The 21,065-nt window shown below is 41.5% G+C and overlaps 1 protein-coding gene across 1 annotated transcript in view; it reads right to left on the bottom strand.

The window, feature by feature from the left end:
- hiw (highwire) overlaps nucleotides 1-21,065 on the bottom strand; it is a 1,788,684-nt gene that overhangs the window by 1,103,851 nt on the left and 663,768 nt on the right. Inside the window, 2 exon segments of the mRNA XM_067112237.1 lie at nucleotides 8,843-8,987; nucleotides 13,925-14,081. Coding sequence (XP_066968338.1) covers nucleotides 8,843-8,987; nucleotides 13,925-14,081 — 302 coding nt within the window.

Genomic DNA, 21,065 nt, shown 5'->3' with positions numbered 1-21,065 from the left:
AAGAAGTGCACGCTTGTACAAGTTAATTTTTTTGTCTCCTGCAAAACTCTACATTCTCTCGGAATCATGGGTCCCAAGCCAGCTACAGCTGATAAGCAGAAGAGGAAGACGGTAAGGACTACTACTGAATTGAAGAAGGAGGTGATTGAAAAGTATGAAAGGGGCATTCGTGTGACTGATTTAGCTCTGGAGTATAAGTTACCCAGGTCCACCATTAGCACATTTTTACAGAAGAAAGAAGCCATTAAAAGTGCTAGTGTTACGAAGGGGGTTACGAGTTTGACGAACCAGAAGCCCCTGTAATAGAGGAAATTGAGAAACTATTATTAGTTTGGGTTAATGAAAAACAGCTTGCGGGGGATAGCATATCTGAGGCCATGATTTGTGCGAAGGCCAAAAGTTTGCATGTTGACTTGATGAAAAGTACAGCAGGTTCGAGTACCGATCATGAGTTTATGGCCAGTCGTGGATGGTTTGATAGGTTTAAGAAAAGAAGTGGTATCCACAGTGTTGTTGGGCATGGGGAGGCAGCGAGTGCTGATAAGAAAGCTGCAGAAAAGTACGTGACTGAATTCCAGCAGTACGTGGATGAGAATGGTTTCTTGTCAAACCAAGTGTTTAATTGTTACGAGACAGGTCTCTTTTGGAAGAAAATGCCAAAGAGGACCTACATTACAAAAGAGGAGAAGAAATTGCCCGGCCATAAACCCATGAAGGATAGGTTAACTTTACTGTTGTGTGCGAACGCTAGTGGGGACCTTAAAATCAAGCCTCTGCTAGTGTATCACTCAGAAACCCCAAGAGTTTTTAAGAAACATAAAGTTCTTAAAAATAAATTAAACATAATGTGGAAGTCAAATGCTAAGGTCTGGGTAACACGAGAATCTTTTGAGAGTGGGTTTCTGAAGTGTGTGCCCCCACTATCAAGGAATACCTTGAAGAGAAAGGTTTGCCACTGAAAGCACTCCTCGTCATGGACAATGCCCTGCCCACCCCCGACATGGAATATGAGCTGGCTGACAAATTCAGCTGGCTTAAGGTCAAGTTTTTGCCACCCAGAACTACCTCACTACTCCAGCCCATGGACCAGCAGATCATTGCGAACTTCAAAAAGTTGTACATCAAGGCACTCTTCCAAAGGTGTTTTGAAGTGACCAATGAAACCAGCCTAACACTTACTGAATTTTGGAAGGAACATTTCCACATCCTTAGTTGTGTTAGGCTGATAAATAAAGCATGGGCCGATGTTTCTAAGAGGACCCTTACAGCAGGCTGGAGAAACCTTTGGCCTGATGGGGCTCCTCTTAGGGACTTCGAGGGTTTTGATGCCCCAAGTCAGCTTGGAGATGACCCTGAAGCTGAACCCCTTCCTCTGCCTGACGCTGATGTTGAGGAAATTGTTTCTGTGGCCAAGTCCATGGGCTTGGAGGTGAGTTCTGATGATGTAGAGGAGCTGGTGGCAGAACACACCACAGAGCTGACAACAGAGGAACTCCAGGAACTTCACAAGGAGCAGCAGAAGATTTTGGCTGAGGAGGTGTCTGGAGAGGAGGAGAGCAAGGAGGTGCCTACTACAGGCACTAAAGAAATCAAGATGCTGATGCACAGGGAGAAATTCCAGGAATTCTTCGAGAAGCATCACCATGACAAGGCTGTAGTGAACCGGGCTATTGACTATGTTGACGACAACTTAGTCAATGTGTACAGGAAACACCTGAAGAAACGTCAACAGCAGACAACCCTGTACAGGTTTTTTCTAAAGAAGAAAGCCAGCCCGGTCCCAGTTCCAGAAAACAGAGGAAAGAGGAATCTCCTGAAGAGCAGCAACCAGACTGTATGGAAGGAGATTCCCCTTCCAACCAGTGATGCTCTCTCCATACCTCCTCTCCACATCCATCTCCACAGATCCAGATCCTCATCAATGCCAAGGTATGGGCCCTACTGTCGTGGTTAAAAACTTTTTTTAGTGTTTATAAATGACCTAGAGATACAGTACAGTGAATAATATTTATTCATGCAAGTTAAAGCAATGAAAGGTGCCATAAATACAGTACACATCGAGTTACTAACAGTACATTTCATTTTGTGTTTAATCCACAGGTTACTGTACAGTACTGCACTCCATTGAATGAATCTCCCAGAGCCGTTGAGTCTGAGCTGTTCATGAGTGTCAAGGTATGGGCCATGCCGTATTAGTTGTTAAAACCTTTTTATTGTTTATAAATGACCTAAAGATGCTTGTAAGATTAAGGATTTTGTGTATTATTACAGCTCATAACAGTAAATGTTGTTTCTACATTTTATTTTGTGTTTAATCCACAGATTACTGTACAGTATACACCTCATTGAGTGAAGTTCCTGGAGGAGTTCAGTGCTTGTGTGGGGAGCAACTGTTCATATTCATCAACGTCAAGGTATGGATAAAGCTGTAGCCTACTGGTTGTGAAAAAGTTTTTAATGCGATTATAAGTGACCTGGAAATGCTTGTACAGTAAGATTACGGATTCTTTTGTAGATTAGCCTACAGCTCAAACCATTTCTACATTTGATTTTGTGTTTATTCCACAGGTTTACACTTCGTTGAATGAAAGTCCTGGAGGGGTTCAGTGCTTGTGTGAGGGGCACCTGTACATATTCATCAACATCAAGGTATGGATAAAGCTGTAGCCTACTGGTTGTGAAAAAGTTTTTAATGTGATTATAAGTGACCTGGAAATGCTTGCACAGTAAGATTAAGGATTTTTTTGTAGATTAGCCTACAGCTCAAACCATTTCTACATTTGATTTTGTGTTTATTCCACAGGTTTACACTTCAGATATGTGCAAGTCCTGGAGAGGAGCAGCTGTGTAACATAGAGTGTACAGTAAATTTAAGTGTAGCAGTAGAACATGTACAGTACATAGTGTAATTTCAATTTAGGTGTAGCATTAGAACGTGTACATTACAATTTAGGTGTAAGGTGTACAGTCCATAGTTAGTACCAACGTACGTACAGTATTAAGTAGTGTTAAGTATACAGTAGTATTAAGTCTTATATGTTTGTGCTAGTGTTAAGGATTACTTTTGTAGACTAGTTTTAGTAATCATTACGTACATACAGTGCAATAATAAAATGAAAAATGAGTTAATTTCTGGTTTTCTTGTTTATCCCTACCCGTTTAATATTGCACAGTAACGGGTACACGGAGGTGGTAGGCCTCTTAAGATTTTGTGCTGTCTATGTAGGGTTATTGTACAGTAACTTCCTCTCTCCCTCAAAACTCCATCTTTTTACCCGTTTAATATTGCATAAAATATGTGTCGGGTACACGGAGGTGGTAGGCCTCTTTAAGATTTCAGTTTGAATGGTGTACGTAACATAGAGAAAAACAAAGCATCGGAGGTTGTCCACTGCTGCCAGGTGTATGATGAAGCAAAACATTGCTGGCTGTCTACTGTACGTACAGTACATTCAGACATTTGGATATTACAGTACATACTGTACATATGTAACAATAATTGATGACGAAAATTTAGTACATACAGTACGGTATTACGTACATACACTAATTTGGAAACAAGTGTAACTGCAGTACATACATAGGCTACAGTCTCATGTTCGGTTTTTTTTTTTTTTAGACAGGCACACGTTTGCATTTCTGTAACGAATGCAATGTTTACGTGTGCTGTTCGTTAGTGAATGCTTTAAGGTTCTCGGTAAAGAAGAGCTTAGCCTGAGGTTAACTCAGAGATTCTGCTTACAAGGAACAGTCTTATGCTCGATTTTTTTTTTTTTTTTTTAGACAGAGGCGCACTTGTGCATTTCTGTAGCGAATGCAATGCTTACGTGTGCTGTTCCTTAGTGAATGCTTTAAGGTTCTCGGTAAAGAAGAGCTTAGCCTGAGGTTAACTCAGAGATTCTGCTTACAAGGAACAGTCTTATGCTCGATTTTTTTTTTTTTTTAGATAGAGGCGCACTTGTGCATTTCTGTAGCGAATGCAATGCTTACGTGTGCTGTTCGTTAGTGAATGCCATAAGATTCTCGGTAAAGAAGAGCTTAGCCTGAGGTTAACTCGGAGATTCTGCTTACAAGGAATAGTCTCATGCTCGATTTTTTTTTTAGACAGAGGCGCACTTGTGCATTTCTGTAGCGAATGGAATGTTTACGTGCAGCGGTTTGTTAGTGAATGCCGTAAGGTTCTCGGTAAAGAAGAGCTTAGCCTGAGGTTAACGCTGAGATTCTGCTTACAAGGAATAGTCTCATGCTCGATTCTTTTTTTAGACAGAGGCGCACTTGTGCATTTCTGTAGCGAATGCAATGTTTGTGTGTGCTGTTCGTTAGTGAATGCCGTAAGGTTCTCGGTAAAGAAGAGCTTAGCCTGAGGTTAACTCGGAGATTCTGCTTACAAGGAATAGTCTCATGCTCGATTTTTTTTTTAGACAGAGGCACACTTGTTCATTTCTGTAGTGAATGCAATGTTTACGTGTGCTGTGCGTTAGTGAATACCGTAAGGTTCTCGGTAAAGAAGGGGTTAGCCTAAGGTTAACTCGGGGATTCTGCTTACAAGGATATTTTATTGAAAAATACATGTTAGGGTATCATAACATTTATTGAAAGATGTTTTACAGTGATTTTATACATTACAGTAGACTCTGAATGGAATTTACCATAAATTAATACAATACTGAACGTACACAATGCTTATGTAATTAGTACCGTGATACGCCACCAGGACGGCGCTCTGGTTTGTTTACATCCGCGCTTGCCACAAGCTGCCGGATGCTGACGTAACTTAGGACGTTTTTCTTAATTTTTATAACAGACTCTACAGTACATTCGGCTTATTTTTAATATTGTATTATTAATTTAATGTAATGATCAGGCTTGTTTTTCATTGTATTTATCATTAACAACAGTTTTTGTGCGTACCCGTTACAGTGCTCATAGGCTGCCTAGCCTAGCCTGTGGCGCTCGGTCTACCACTGGTAGGCCAATTTTTTTGATACAGTATGCATTTAAAACTGTAAGAAGACTTCTAATAAGGTAAGTTATTTAACTCTGAACTTATTTAATTGTAATGTGTGTAGTGTTTTGTATAAAAAGACAAGGTTGGAGTAGTGACTGGTGGTCAGGAACGGATTAATCCATTTTCAGTTATTTCTTATGGTCGAAATTGATTCGGAATTCGACAAAATCGAATCTCGACACTCCTTCTAGAACGGATTAGCGTCGAGAACCGAGGTTCCACTGTATATGAATGTTTGTGATGTATGTAAATATAAATATTTGCATATACAATGTTGAAAGTATGAAGTGTTTTGCCTCTTCTTGCCGCAAGTGACCCAAGGAATTGCAAAACAACCACACTAGAATCAGTTCTGAGGAAACTAAAGAACTTTGTGATATTAACAAAGACAATGACTGTTCAATTTTGGTGAAAAAGTCTCAATCCCAGACTTCTAATAGATTGCCCAAAGATCCTACCCTAGAGGAGCTGTCACACTTGCTCATTTAATCATTATAATCAAAACCTCCAGATCCTCCACTTACATGTGTGGATGTCATCAAGTACTGTTTTAGTGAGAGTTTTTCTATAGCAGCTGCAGAAGTCACACCTCTACCAGACCTAGTGGCACCTCTTTTGTAACTGGTTTAGTACAAAGTCTGCTGATCCTCTCAAAGCACTATTCCTATTGTATCACCTATAAAAGATTACTGCTCTGTTCTCTCTCAAGTCTTTGATGGTTGGGGCACAGATCTGACTTCCCCATCCAAGGGGCTATGCCAGAGCATTAACATTCTGAGAATTAAGCTATTTCCAGAATTTTGATGCTTCCAGTAAGGGATATTTCCTTGTTTCTCAAATGCCGCTCAAGCGATATTCTCAAATCTACTGAAAGTGTATCACAAGAGAAGCCGACACTTATGATAGTAATCTTCTAGCTACCACTTGGAGGGTAAGTGAATGCCAAGCCTTGTCTACCTAGATATCCCACTCCAGGAACTGGCAGAGTATCAGCCTACCCTATGTCACAGGTTTTGCAGCCAAAACTCTGACAGCTTCCAATCTCCTTCAGGCAACAATTAACTTCAGCATTCCTATGCTGCCAGCCCAGTTAACAAAGGAAGGCAATCCTCTTAAGCTCTGACGAAACTGTCAAATATCTCGAGAAAAACCACAACCTCTACCACTAGGATAAGTAGCTCAGGATTAATTTTGTCTTTTGGCATCACTAGACATACAGTAAGTAAAAATACTATCTTCCCATAGTACAAGAGGGTACTTTTGGCAGTTTATTCCTCCATGTCTAACTCATGCATCCATGTTCTATGCGTCAAGGGTCATGAGGTCAGGGCTAAAGCAATTTTGGCTGCTTTTGAAAGTTAACAATGGTATATATACATCCCATCATCAGTATGACTACAACCACCCTCTCCTTTTATCAAATATCATCTAAGGCATCCCTCATAAAATCTGGGGCTTGTACACAGCTGACCCTTGGTGGCAGCAGATCAAGTTCTAAACATAGATATTTTGGAGTAATTATGACTATGCCACACAGCAATGGAATAATGGGACTATCCAACCTCCTTAAACCGGCTCCTCTGAACCAGGTCACTGCTGGACTACAGAAAATCCCAAATGACAGAAATCACCCCTGAAAAACCCCTATGTAAACAGTCTTGCCAGCTCATTCTTTATATATATTGCTGTGTTATCAAAAGTAGAACAAAACTTATGAATAATAACTGTCATTCAATAAGTTAAGTCCCTTATGAAAATTCTGGCCTGCTCCATAAGTATCTCCCCATAAATGCTTACACCTTCGGTTTGTCGGAGAGTAAACGACTTTAAAAGTGCATTGTCAAGTTTTGATCCTGGCACCTTTCAATGTTTTCTGGCACTTCAAACTTTTCTGGCTTTCATTTTCAGCAAAAATCTAAACATCTGCAGTTTTTGTTTCTTTAAACGTGTGAGAGAGAGAGAGAGAGAGACTATTGACCTTGGTAAGGTCGTTACACCAACGAAAGATATCCATTTGCAAAATTCAAATAACAGCTGTACAGTATTAAGAATTATCTTTTAATAAAACTTGTTTTACGTACTGTACTGTAAACAATTATATTTCTTGTATTATTGCCATACCATTATCATATTATGGTTTATGAATACAGCGTTCAGGCATCATTTGCATTCTGACAATGTTTACATTCTTAAAATCATCAGCTGACTGTATTTTGCTGACATTACCACAGACATTAGTTGCTAAATGAAGTGCATTTCAGAGATTCGTTTTTTCATAAATTATCAAAGTTGGATTTAAAAATGCAACTTATTTTATTTATACGTGAAGCAAGTTAAATGAAGTAAAGGTGTGATTTCACCAGTATCAGATATTGCTTTTGCCTTTTCCAAAACATTCTGTGGCCTGCACATTATTTGTTTCTTCAGCCACTGCTACACCGTAAATTTAGTGGCACACTTTTTAACGCTTTCCCCTCTATTGCATGAAGTATGAATAAAGATTTATTTTATTTTTCTTTAGGGAAGTCACCACTGAAAATTAGCAAATTTTTAAAAAGTCGAGAACTGTAGCTCAACCCTTAATTAATGTGTTAGTTACAATAACTGACAACAGCAAACGGTTGTTTCTCGATTCTATTGCTTATGTCAGTACTTGCTGTTTTTTATGCCAGTGTCTTGCACACAGTAGTAAGTGGTTGTTAATTATTAGAAATAGTAATGAATTCTTAGACAAGTCACAAGGTTGGGAAGCCTGATTTAATGTATGAAGGTTTGCATTTAACCAAACGAACTTTTGCTTCTAGGCCTATTTCTTAGTTACAAGCTAACTCAGATATACAGTAATATGTATTATCAATGATGTCTACCAAAACTGAGACAGGCATAGAAAGCCTGCCTTAGTGTAATCTACTGAAAATACATCTCGCACTATACACGAAGTATATGATGAAATCATGTTTTTAGACAAAATTTTAATGATCTCATGAAACCAAGTTTTGATGACATACGAGTATGTACAAAAATTACAGTTCTTTTGTATGCTACATATTTTTGAGTTTCACTGAATGTTATTGTTGGAAATAAACTAGTATTACAGAATATGCTTCATTTCCGAAATCCAAAAAATCCAAAATCTGAAATGTGTGACGCCACCCTCACAGCTGCTCAAGAACTAATAGCAGCTGATTCAAAAAACATCCCGGATCATAGAGTTTCTGGACCATGGAAAGTCGGATTTAAAAGGTTAGACTATAGTATATAGTTTTTCAATGTTGGTCATTATAAGCATGGTGGAGTACAACCCAAACTTTTACTAACATGGCCAAGCCTGATTCATGAACTCTTATAAACCTAAAGACTCATGTTGTGCCCTTAACTAAGCTATCCAACAGATCAGAGTTCTGAGTTCTTTGGATCTTCTGGTGATGAGTCTTCCCACCAAGTACCTAATCAAGGTACTGTATGGAATGGGTTTTTGGGCTGAAGCAAATGTACTTTTCATGTAAATGAAACATTTTTCTTTTCATAAAAACTTAATTATTTTACACAGTAAAGCTGGATCTCCTACTGAGTACTCCACATTTCAGCTCGTTCAGACTATACAGTAAATGAGCAGTTTGCACCGAAAGAAACACAATGGGACCCATGTGCACACTCAGATAAGTGGAAAGGGAGATTTCTTCTTTTGAGATATGTCAGGAGATTACTGGTACCCCAAAAAGGCTACCATAACATAATGGGTTTGTATGTGAAAAAACTTATTTAGAAAAAATGAGAGATTTCCATTACTAATAGCGTTGCACTGTTCAGTCATGAATCATATTAAACACTCACTTTCAAATCTGTTGACAGGTGTGAAATCCTCTCTTGTATAAACACGAACTGTGGCTTCTGTATGTGGATCATCATCTACTACAGTCAATCCATGCTCATGAGCCCATGTCACAGTGTCAATACAGGAAAGCATATGCAGGGCAACCTAGACAATATGGAGATTCTTTCACAGAAAAGTACTCATCATCGTAAGACTATAGTAAGAATATAATACAGTACAACATCTAGCCTTTAAAAGAATTTACAGGGTCAAATATGTTTCTTTTAAATTTTGGAACAATAAATCTTTATTAAATTACTCACATTATTTTTTTCTAATTATCAATATCAATATTTTAGAGTTCAGATAAAGCACATTATTTTTAAGTTAAGTTCCTATAGAAGAGTACCAAATTTTACAAAACTTACAATAATGGAATACAGTAATTTCAGAATTATCCACAAAGTGTATGTAACAACACAAAAACCAGAGAGAATTTTTGCCCATTTGCAATAAGAAAACCAGAGAGGGTTTTTGTCCCTAAGAAGCTGTGCCATGGGAAAAACCTTGTAAAAGCTCAAAAAAAGCTTTGCATCTTCCATCTATCATACTAAAATCTACCATTTTCAAAATAAAAAGAGAATGACTAGAGATAAATTAATGGCCTATGGCAATTATATTACAAGAATCAACTTTCCTCCTCCAACACATGTCTGAGAGAGAGAGAGAGAGAGAGAGAGAGAGAGAGAGAGAGAGAGAGAGAGAGAGAGAGAGAGAGAGAGAGAGAGAGAGAGAGAGAGAGAGAATTTTACCCACTGATTTATTCCACCAGTATGGGGTGTGTTTACCTTGTCAAACCATTCTGTTTAGATTCAGAAACTGCTGTATTTTATTTCTAACAATTATCAAAAGAAATTAAGTTAAATCTGACTTTACAAAGAGTAAGGGTGCCAGATTAGGTTAAAATTGCACCCTCTATTAGGGTCACTGAAATGATCAGAGGCACTGCATCTTGGTTTATCCAGCAAGAATTTGTCTAGATTATTTGTAAATAAGTGTACTGACTGAAAAACATAGAAAAAGACAACTCCCCCGGTTAGGGGCAATGAGTGTGAATGATGAGGCAATCTCAGCTGTTTTAAGGTACATTAGAGAATGCAGTAAACAGCTTCTAACAACAGTTCTAGAATTCTGGTGGAATTGAAGAGCGAAGGTTCTAAAGGTTTCTTGCTTTAATGGGCTGGTAAATTTAGAACCAAACACTCCTTGAAAGTGTAGATGCACAATACTGTATAGCAATCATCATCTACAGCCCAAAAAACTAAGGAAGGTTATGAAAGTCTTCTTTTTATGTGAAGCTACACAACACTCCCTCAAGTCATTCTCTAATTAGTCAGTTGGGTGTGGAGACCATAATGATGATCAATAGGCAATAATTATTCAAATCAATGTTCCTCATAGTGTGCACAAAGTACTGACATCGCCTTCTGTTCACAATATCCAGGCCAACTGATTATGACTGTTCACTTTACTTCTGTCAAAATGGGTTTGACCATGTTTGCCTATCAGAAGCAAAGAGAGATGTCTTTGACTTGGGGGTTCACCAAGATGGCATTTCTATCTGGCTCCAGATATTGAGCAATATTTTCTGATCTCTCTTAGTGTGTGTGTTCAAGTATATCTCCATTAAAGATCACCTTCTGTGTCTTATACTTTGAAACCATCTACATTTTCTTATGAATCTGATATTGCTCAGATGTGAGAATCATCAGCTAATAATAATACACGTGGACTTTGCAAATTTTTATCAATATTATTTATCATCATGATAATAAAAAGAACAGGCCCAATTACTACTCTTTGTGGAACAACTGCTACTGGTTTGGATAGCACTCTTTAGCTGACACATGAAGCAATTCATTTGACAAAATTATGCAACCAGGCTCCTGCGACCAGGCTTCTACAGGTTCACCTATCCACTCTTCTTTGAGCTTATGGCATTACAGTAATTTGAAATTTCAAACTTTGTCAAAAGCCTTAGCAAGCCTTTTATTAGTGTTGTTTCACTACCCAATTCTTGAATTATCATTCTGACTCTGAGGCAACACCTCAGATTATAAGTCACCCATAATTAAACCCATGCCACTTAGTTGGGAGAAGGTCACCAACTGTGGGTTGCTTCACAATCACTTTCCACAGAATTTTCTCAAAGATTTAAAATTGAGAAGTTAGTGATATCAGATTGTTTTGCAATGCATTTGATGGAATATTTTAATAATTTTACGATGTCATCACTTGTGAAGATTGCTTACAACAAGAGAAATGTGGGTTTTTAACATTAATCATGGATTTAACAGCATTTTTATCTTTTTGACCATTTCTTGTGTAAAATCAATATTTGTAGCATCAGGAAGTTACTGCTGCTCAGATCAAAGATACAGCATGATTCTTTATCTTATAACTTACAACCTGGGTTAAACATACTGAATATTCCTCAGAGTCAATGGTATTTGCCAAGCCACACAGATGGGCAACGTAGTTAATCGATATGAGATCTAATAAATTTTCTTTTAAGTTTTATTTTTTTGTTATAGCTTGCATCCTGGGTTAAATATATTGAATATTGCACAGAATCAATGGTATGTATTTGCCCATGCACACAGATAGGCAATGTACTTGATAGATAAGAGATCTAATAAATTCTATTAAAGTTTTATTTTACCTTTGTTACTCCATTTATCAACACTATTATTATTTCAAAATTTTGATTGGTGTGCTTGCTTTAAAAAATTGTTGTTGCACTATCTGTATGGGTCTGTTTCTAGTTCTTGCCCAATTGGGATTTCTCTTTCTCTCTGTATCATAATTGTAATGACAGGACAGCTGGAACAGCCCCCTTTTTTATTCATTTCCGTCTTCAAACCTTTCACTTCATTATTCTGGGAGAATGAGGTAAATTTCATCGGCTAAATCAGCTGGAGAAGCTGATATAACTTCCCTTTGTGGAATCTTTCTGGTGTTCTCTCATATGCTTCTTAAATTTTCATACTTCCAAAGTTGTTGTTTGTGATTTGCACAGATTTTAGTGCTGCTTTCGATTTAGTAAATCACAAGGCACTTACTTACAACCTTAAGGACCATGGAGTGGGTGGATATGCTTTAGGATTACTTCAAGATTTCCTTACATGTAGGCAGCTACTTGCTGTTGATGGGATCTTTAGCAAACCAAGACCTATTGTTTCTGGAGTGCCACAGGGTAGTGTTCTTGGTCCACTTTTATTTTTAATGTATACAAGTGATATGGTTGTTGGCCTGGAAAACAAGATTGTTCAATATTACAATGTTGCAACATGTGGATGTAGTAAAGTCTCCACTTATGAGAAATGAACTTGCCCTCAGTCTAAATCGGGACTTGGACCAGATTAGTGAATGGTGTAGTCTGTGGGGTATGAGGCTGAACTCCAGTAAAATGAAAACATTATTGATTAGCGGATCTCGTACAGATTTTCCACCCTGTCCTCCCTTTCAGGTGTAACTTTTGACTCACATCTTACTTTTGATAAAAATCTAATGAAAGTTTCAGCAAATGTTGCACGAAAGTAAGGCATTGTTTGAGGGGCCTCATATTTACAAAAGTGATAAAATCAATGCAACCCGTTTTAGGCCAGTTGTCCTTCCCTTATCAGAATACTTTTCTCCGGTGTGGATGTCTGCTTCTGCCAGAGATTTAGCTCTTTTAGATAGAGTGGTTGGTGGTGGTAGGTTTCTGTTTTCTAACATTACTAGTTATGACTTGGACCATTGATGGATGGTCTCATTTGTCACTTTTTCATAAGTTGTATTTTTAAGAGATCTTTCACATTTGCAACTGATCCCTGATCCCTTTTCCTGCCAAGAGCAACCAGATTCACTGAACAGCAGCACCAATATGCAGTAAATGTGCCTCACTGTAGAACTTACCAATCCCAGAGGCCATTTATTCCTCACACCACTGGACTGTGGAACAGCTTCCCTGAGGATGTCGTGCAATTGGAACTCCAGAAGTTTAAGTGAAGATGTAATGCATAAGAGTACTACCCTAGTAAAATTCTTCTTACGCTTTAATACTTTATTTACATTTTTATTTATTTATTCATTAATTTAATTTATCTGTTTTTCTAATAACTGATCTCTTCTCTCTGTATTTCCCACTTTCAGATAAACACCATAATCTTTGGAAGCTTGAATTTCAAGTCAATGGCCCCTGTGGACTTGTTCTATATGAACAGAGTTCACCTTCTGAATACAGTAATGAAATAACTGTATACCAATGACACATATCTTATAGCCAATGATCTGATGTTCAGATAAATTTGCATTGTTAAAACTTTATTTTGTACCCTCTCTAAGACTAGGTATATAATACAATTTCAAAGTCTGGATATTAAACTTGTGCCACCACATTACTCTTAGCACAAACCGGATACCTTTAGGGTTGAAGGCATCTTTTTAATCACCACATCTTTTTAATTACCACTATTCTGATGTGTTATTTTACTATATTTGAACATACAAAACAAAACATGTGATAAGCCATCATAACTGGGTCGTTCCACTAATCTTGCTTCCCACTATTTGAGTGATACAAAAAAAACTTGGAGAATTAACAAAGTAGAATACTATCATCCATGGGCACACTGATGACATCGTGTGTTAGAACTCTGGGTTACAAGGGGCAAGTGTTCCCTATTATTTGACATGACATAAGCTACTTTCCAAAACTTTTTATTATGGCACTTCAAAAGTTCAAGCGAAGATGCAATGCATTACTACCTTCTCCTTGCATTTTAATACATTTTCATCTATTTATTAATTTATTAATTCATTTCTTTAATAAGTGTGATCTCTTCTTTATGTATTTCCCTTTACCTCCTCTTATGTCTTCCTAATGAACAACACATTCTTTGGAAGCTAGAATTTCAAGTCAATGGTCCCTGTGGGCTTGTTCCATATGAATAGGTTTCATCTTCTGAATAACTAAGTAAACTAAAAATGCTACCTATTAATGATATTGTATTAAGTAAGACAATGGTGCTTTGAAAGCAAAAATATTTACACTTTACCTGTGCACGGGAAACTTGGTATTCAGGAAGAATGGGAAGAGATAACTCTGGAGAAAGCAAGTCTCGCAATCCATCTTGGAGTCCACCATTTGTAAGTCTTTGAGCTTCAGCTGCCACAATGTTATAACATCTCATCTCTTCACTACTATTATCATAACTGGTAAAAGGAGAGATAAATAAATGGAAAATTTCAAACTAAAATACATTGTACACTTACTCCCCCAATGAATGGCACCTATTATCTTCAAAATGTAAAGCCATCAATATACAAACAATTCCATTTGGTAATGATTTGTTAGACTGGTTACTGCACTGAGGAACAATCTGACACTCAAAAAACTTCCTGTGAGACATTTTCTAATGTGTATGTTTACATAAATGTTAACTAATCACACCTGAAAAGTGTCCTATTAAGAAATTTTTTATGATTAAAGGTAAGAAGCATCAGATACTATTATTGCGAAGTTCTCCAGCAGTGCAGAACTCCAAGTAGTACCATAGGCCCTTTGCATGTCCAGAGATGTTGCAAGAATTATTTACTGTGTTGTGTATTATGGCATGCGGAGATCTGCAATTTTCATGAAGATATAAATTTTTATGATAAAATTTATTATCTGGATACTTACCCACTGTTAAAGATTGCTATATCTCCACACAGGCAGGCGAGTTGGCATTCAAATAAAATGAAATTGCTTTGGCTGACCCGGATAACTCTCTTATTTACCTGTTCTCCGCCAGGTATATTCTGAATATTTTAGCACTCTGTCTGAATTCTTCCTGACAGCCCATGAAGTTGTGGGGAGGCTGGGTGGAATCTACTTTCACAGTAAGTCTCCAAATAAATTCTATTATGAAAATTTATATTATTTGGAATGAATCTTACCTCCTGTTAAAGATGGCCAATTTCCACAAAATAGGATGGTGGGTAGTGCAGCTAGACAAAATCCACTTAGCTAAGTGAGCTAAAAGTTTCTTGCATGAAACCCAATTTTTACTTGATCTGGAATTCTTCCTGGATATTACTGCTGCCAAAAGATAGATTCCATTCAGGAAGCATGGCTCTCACATGTGCTTAGTGAGGACCAGCCTTGCATAGAAAACCACTTTCGCTTCAGCCAGTATGAACAGATGTGGTGTGAAGGGTGACCTATGCCTGGGTTCAAAAGCTAAAAAAAATAACAGTCAACTAAAAAGAAATATCTAATGATATATAGTATGTTCCTGTACAACATATGTACCTTCATGATTCGCATAAAATCAAAACATGGGATTTAAAAACAAAGGGCCTACAAGACTGTTCTTTCTTTTGGTTTAGAAAAGACTAGCAGACTTAGGGCTTTACAATTCTCAAAATGCGATTTCTATGTCTTTAAGGGTGTGGGTGGCAAAAACCAAATTTCTGAGTCCAGTCCCGTGTCAGCCGGTGAAATTCCATTGTAGCACGAATTTCTAGGTATAAAATGCTAGATATACCAGAGAAAAAAGAGCTTTCAGGAAAGCTGGGGTTACTACCCCCAGATCGAGCGTCTTCTCCAGGGAAGACGTCGGTATAACGAAGGGTGAGTGAAAGATCACTACCACGGAGTCACCCCCAGAAGAGAGCAGTGAGCCGTTACAGCCCCTACACCCAAACACCCGCCAGCTCGGCGACACCAGCGCCACCTACCTCATTCCATTTTCTAGCACGTGATTGCTACCATTTCCTTTTGTGTGCTCGTGCCTTTTTGGATTTATTTTCTTCTATCGCCATGTCATCGAGCAGCTTTACCATCTCCAAGTTAAGTACCATCTTATTGTGGGGTTTTGTTCTATATTTTGGCTGTTATGGTCTCGTCTTTTCACAAATATTGAGATCTTATTATGACGCCACGGCGTCCTCCGCCAGCCATGTCGACCGCGAGGCGACCCCATCAGTTCTTTTCTGTTGGGGTTGTCTCCTTGTCGTTATAGATGTTATTTTTTGCCCCATGGTTCTCCTCCTGGCGGGTTCCCTGCGGTGGCCCCCCTTTTTTCGAGTTTTACATATTATTGGCCTGTCGGCCTTTGTGAGGGTGATGCCCCGTCCAGGTACCCCCCCCCCAGGTTAGGTTCCTTGTTATTCTTAGTCTGTATTAGGCTAATTGTTTTATTCTTGGCGATGGTGCTCTCTTTTTATTTTATTCATTGTTTACCTCCTCGAGGTGGCGGCAGCCTCAGATCTAACCGCTTCCCTGAGGTAGGCTACGCACCCTGTTGAGCACATTTTTGTTTCCCCATGTTTATGTGTGATGGTTATTTAGTGGAGTAGGCTTGTTTTGCTTCCCTCCCCTTGCCCTTGGCGTGCAGATCCATCAGGTTGAGGGAGTTTTGGTTGCTGTTTCCTCCAGGGTCGTTTTTTGGTGGGCAGACTGAGCCCCTTAGTTCTCTTCCTTCCTTTGGGGGAATAGAGTTCTTTGGATGTGTCTCCTCTAGGCTAGTCGCCTTCTTGCCCCCTCTTCTCGGCCCCGGTTGGTTCTCGGCACAAAATTTCTCTCCCTGTTTGCTTCCTCCTCCCTTCCGCACTCCTTCCGTTTTCCTAGCCTATACTAGGTTAGGTCCCTTATTAGGCTTCGCCTAGTCAGGAGTCGGGCATTGAGGCTCGGTCGCTTCCTCCCCTAGTAGTAGGCCACCCTCCTAAGTTTCATTATTCTGGGAGTGGTGTATGTGTGCAGTTGAGCGGGTGATATATTTCCCCGTCTCCTGTTCTCATTTTCGTAGCCTACCACTCTCCCCTACTCCACCCCCCCCCCCCCTCCTCCCTCTCCAGCCTTGCTCTACTCGTGCGGGTGACGCTAGATGGCGTTTTCTCCGAGTTCAGGGACTCCTCCATTTGGTAGAGGGATTCGCTCCCTCCCATACAGTCCCTAGCATCGCTGCGTTGGTGTTGGTGGTTCGCTTTACTCAGAGCTCGAACGTGTTCAACACTCTATCCCACACTTCTTTTCTCCCCGTCAAGTTACTTGGTTGGGTTATTATACTTGCTCCGGCTTATGTTATGTATATACGAGCATCTTGCCCACCTTGTTTCTCTGGCGGGGAAGTAAGAGAGGAAGAGATACATATATTTATATATATAGGGGAGTGGATCCCTCCGGTCTCCGGAGTAGTTTGCCCTTTGTACCATCACTTGTTTAATGTTATTGTTTATGTATATACATATTTAGATAAGTGTGTTTATCCAACGGAGTACACACCTCATTTTTATATATACGTGAGTCCGGTTCTACACCCAGGGGTTCCGCCGTTGTTTTTACTGGCAACCCTTGCGGTGAGTTCTTGTTGTCTCATACCTTTCATTTCCCGGAGTATTCCGGGGTCTGGAAGTTTTCTACCTTCCACTCTGTGTATTTTAGAGCTTATTGGCCTAGTTTATGATAAGGGATTTCTTCTCCGCCGGAGTATTCCGGTTGTAGTCGAAATTCCCGGCCTTGCCGGCTTTAGATTGCTTAGAGTGGTAGGTTCATGTACTTTTACACTTACAGACTGTTCGCTGTGAGGAGCCGGGTGCACCGCCACTACAACAACCTTACGGTCACGTGGTGTGCCGGACCCACGCTGGTTGTGCGGTCCGCTCGACGACCTTGTAGTCTGGCACCCTGATGGTTGTGAGGTTTGCTCCGCCTTGTGCGCAACCGTCCAGGACGAGTCGGTAAGTGACAGTCTTCCTCCGTTTTACGCTCCTCATATTGAATACTGTTTACATGGTTCCCGGACTGTTCTTTCGTTCTTGGCTAATTGCTGGTTTTCTTACAGGCGGACGAGTCCTCCAAGAAGTCTGCCTTGGAATCCCTCCGGGCTTGGGTGGCTGGGTTTGGTAGGAACGTTCCGTCGGGAAGCACTATGTCCTCGACGCCAGTTGAGGGACCTGCTTTACCCGGCGCACGGGTGGCGGCCGCAGTGCCAGAAGATCTTGCCACCCCCATCATCCAGCAGATCCGGGATGCGACCCAGCCACCCCAAGTGGATATTCTCTGTGCCGAGGTTTCGGAGGACGTCGCCGCTTTAGACTTAGACCTGGAACCTAAGAATACTGAACAGGACCAGGTGGTAAGTAGCGAGGTAGGTGAGGTTGTTGGGGCAGGCCCCCTTTTTGACTCCCCAGTTTCTTCAGTTTCTTCTTTTACAGGTTTTGTGAAGTCTTCCTCCTTGGGTGATAGAGCTCCATCAGCTATCCCCAAGTTGAAGTTGAAGACTTCATGGAAGGCGAAGGGCTATAAGTCCTCGTCTTCCAAGAAAGCATTGCCTTTCCCCCCGTCGAAGGCTAAGGTCTCAGCACCTGTAGCCTCCGGGAGCAAGTCTGGTTCCTCCGGCAAAGGCGCGAGTAAGTGGGCAGCAAAACCAAGCCCTCCTCGCCAGCCTGCCTTTGACGCGGAGGCTTTCGCGAACCAGCTCTTCAAACGATTCTCGGAGGAGGTCGACACCACATTTACAAAGATCACAGAAAAGTTGGCCAGTCATGACAATATACTGGCGGGAATGGCTTGCCCACCTGCAGCCGAACCCCAGTACGTCATCCCCGACACAGCGGACCTCCCGCCTTTCGATGTCGGGAACCCTTGGCGTTTCGCCCTCCGGGCCATCCAACATGATGGCAATTTGACAGTCGAAGGTCTTGGCACGAGACGGTTGGAGGAATTAGAGTTCTTCCCCGCCGATCTCTTGCCCCCCTATCCAGGCTTCGTGAGGCTAACAGAGGAAGCATGGGTACGTTCAGATAAGGTTCCTAGGGAGACTGTGATCGTCCCTAGGGACCAAGCTCAGTCGGCTCTCCTGCGCACTCTGACGGACTGGCAGGCAGATAATACAAAGTTGACACCTTTCAAGGGCAACTTCACCATGTTCGCCTTGGGAGACAACTTACCCACCCCCTGTTTGAACAAAGTCGCTCTGGCTACGGCCCGAGCGTGCTTCAAAGGTAGCCCATTACCGCAGCTGAGGGAAACAGACTCCACTTCCCTGGTGTTCCCGGGAGGTGACGAGTTCTGGACGGATGCACCGTCCACTTTCACTGTTGGGAAGTTGGACCCCTTTTGTGCTTCCTCACAGTTCAGTGAGCAGCTCCCCAAGCTGCCGGAATCTTTTGCTAAAGGCGGAGTTTGATGCCCGGACTAAGCTAGCCCGGTCCCTGAACTCCGCCTGCCTTACGGAAGCCACTGCCGCTCCCCCGCCGGACGAGCCATTTTTTCAAGTCTTGGCTAAGTCCCTGCTAGCTGGCTTTCAGTCTGACCTTTCAATTCATCATGGCCAGACTGGAATGCAGAAAATTCATTTTTGCCGATGCCACCATCCGTCACGAGCCTAACAAGCTCGTAAAGAGCTCGATCTGGGGGCCTAACCTCTTCCCAGAAGAAGAGGTTACGAATGTTATGGCTGAGGCTACAAGGGCCAACCAGAGTCTGCGCTCTCGCTGGGGCATTTCTGCCTACAAGCGCAAGACCCCAGAATCTGGCGGCCCCCAGGCGAGAGGAGGCAAACGTTTCAGGAGGCATAAGAGGCCCCACCATCAGGCGGTAGTCCAAGCCGTCCCGGTCTCGGCAGTGGCACAGCCCTCCACCTCAAAGGCTCATCCCCAACAATATGTGCTGGTTCAACCAGCTCATTCCCTTGCTGCGCCTTCGTATGTTGCTTCGCCAGCATACAACCCCACCTATGAGGGCCGTGGATACTTTCACGGCCTTAATAGGATCGCAAAGGGGGGAAGAGGCAGGGCCCCTCATAGAGGAAAAGCCAACACCACCCCAAGAGGAAAACCTGGATGTGGTAGAGGGAACAAACCCGCTCCCTCCCACTGAGAGAACACAGGTAGGTGGTCGCCTGTATTGGTTCAGGGACCAATGGACCTTCAGCCCTTGGGCACACAGCATTGTGTCCAAGGGTCTAGGATGGAGCTGGATCAAGGACCCTCCTCCTCTGACCAGGTTTTACCAGCCACCCTCATCAATCCTACAGGATTACGTGGCAGAATTGCTCAACAAACAAGCAATAAAGAAAGTAAGGCACCTAAAGTTTCAAGGCAGGTTATTCACTGTTCCCAAAAAGACTCCGACCAGCAAAGAGTGATCCTGGATCTGTCGCGTCTAAATCTCTACATAAAATGCGACAAATTTTGCATGCTTACGGTAGCTCAGGTACGGACTCTACTTCGCGTGGAGCCGTCACCACCTCTATCGATCTTTCAGACGCTTATTATCACGTCCCGGTTGCGCGGAACTTCTCTCAGTTCCTCGGTTTCAGACTCGGGAATCAAGCCTACTCCTTCAGGGTCATGCCCTTCGGTCTAAACATTGCGCCCAGGATATTTACCAAGCTGGCGGACACGGTAGTTCAACAACTCCGGTCCCGAGGGATATCCCTAGCAGCATACCTGACGATTGGATAATTTGGGCACCAACAGTTCTGGAGTGTCAGAAGGCTACGTCCATGGTCATCAACTTTCTGGAGTCGTTAGGTTTTCAGCTGAACAGAGAGAAGTCCCGCCTGACTCGAGTCCCGGTTTCAGTGGCTGGGTCTCCAGTGGGATCTGTCCTCTCACACGTTATCTCTCCCGCCTCCCAAGAGGAAAGAGATAGCATCTCTCACCAGAAAATTTCTCAAAAATCAATCAGCATCCCGCCGATCCCAAGAAAGAGTCCTTGGATCTCTTCAATTTGCCTCAGTGACGGACCTGCTCTTAAAAGCGAAACTAAACGACATAAACAGAGTGTGGCGGAGTCGAGCCAATGTCAAGCTCAGAGACAAGGTCTCCTCTATTCCTCGAATCTTAAAAACAAGACTGCGGCCTTGGGCCACAATCAGAGGCCTGTCCAAGTCAGTTCTGCTTCAATTTCCCCCTCCGGCACTAGTTGTTCACACGGACACTTCCCTAAGCGGCTGGGGGGATATTCACCAAAACAAAAAGTACAAGGAACGTGGTCCACTATGTTTCAGCAGTTCCATATAAACACCCTGGAAGCTATGGCGGTTTTTCTAACTCTAAAGAAAATCCGCCCCCCCAACCGGATTCATATCAGGCTGGTATTGGACAGCGCAGTGGTAGTTCATTGCATCAACAGGGGCAGCTCAAAATCAGGTCGAGTAAACCAAGTAATGGTTGCTATCTTCTCCCTGGCGAACAAGCACGGCT

The sequence above is a fragment of the Macrobrachium rosenbergii genome, chromosome 2 (assembly GCF_040412425.1).
Source record: "Macrobrachium rosenbergii isolate ZJJX-2024 chromosome 2, ASM4041242v1, whole genome shotgun sequence".
Classification (NCBI taxonomy): Eukaryota; Metazoa; Arthropoda; class Malacostraca; order Decapoda; family Palaemonidae; genus Macrobrachium; species Macrobrachium rosenbergii.
The sequence above is the reverse complement of the archived record's forward strand: the minus strand, read 5'-3'. Positions and strand labels throughout refer to the sequence as shown.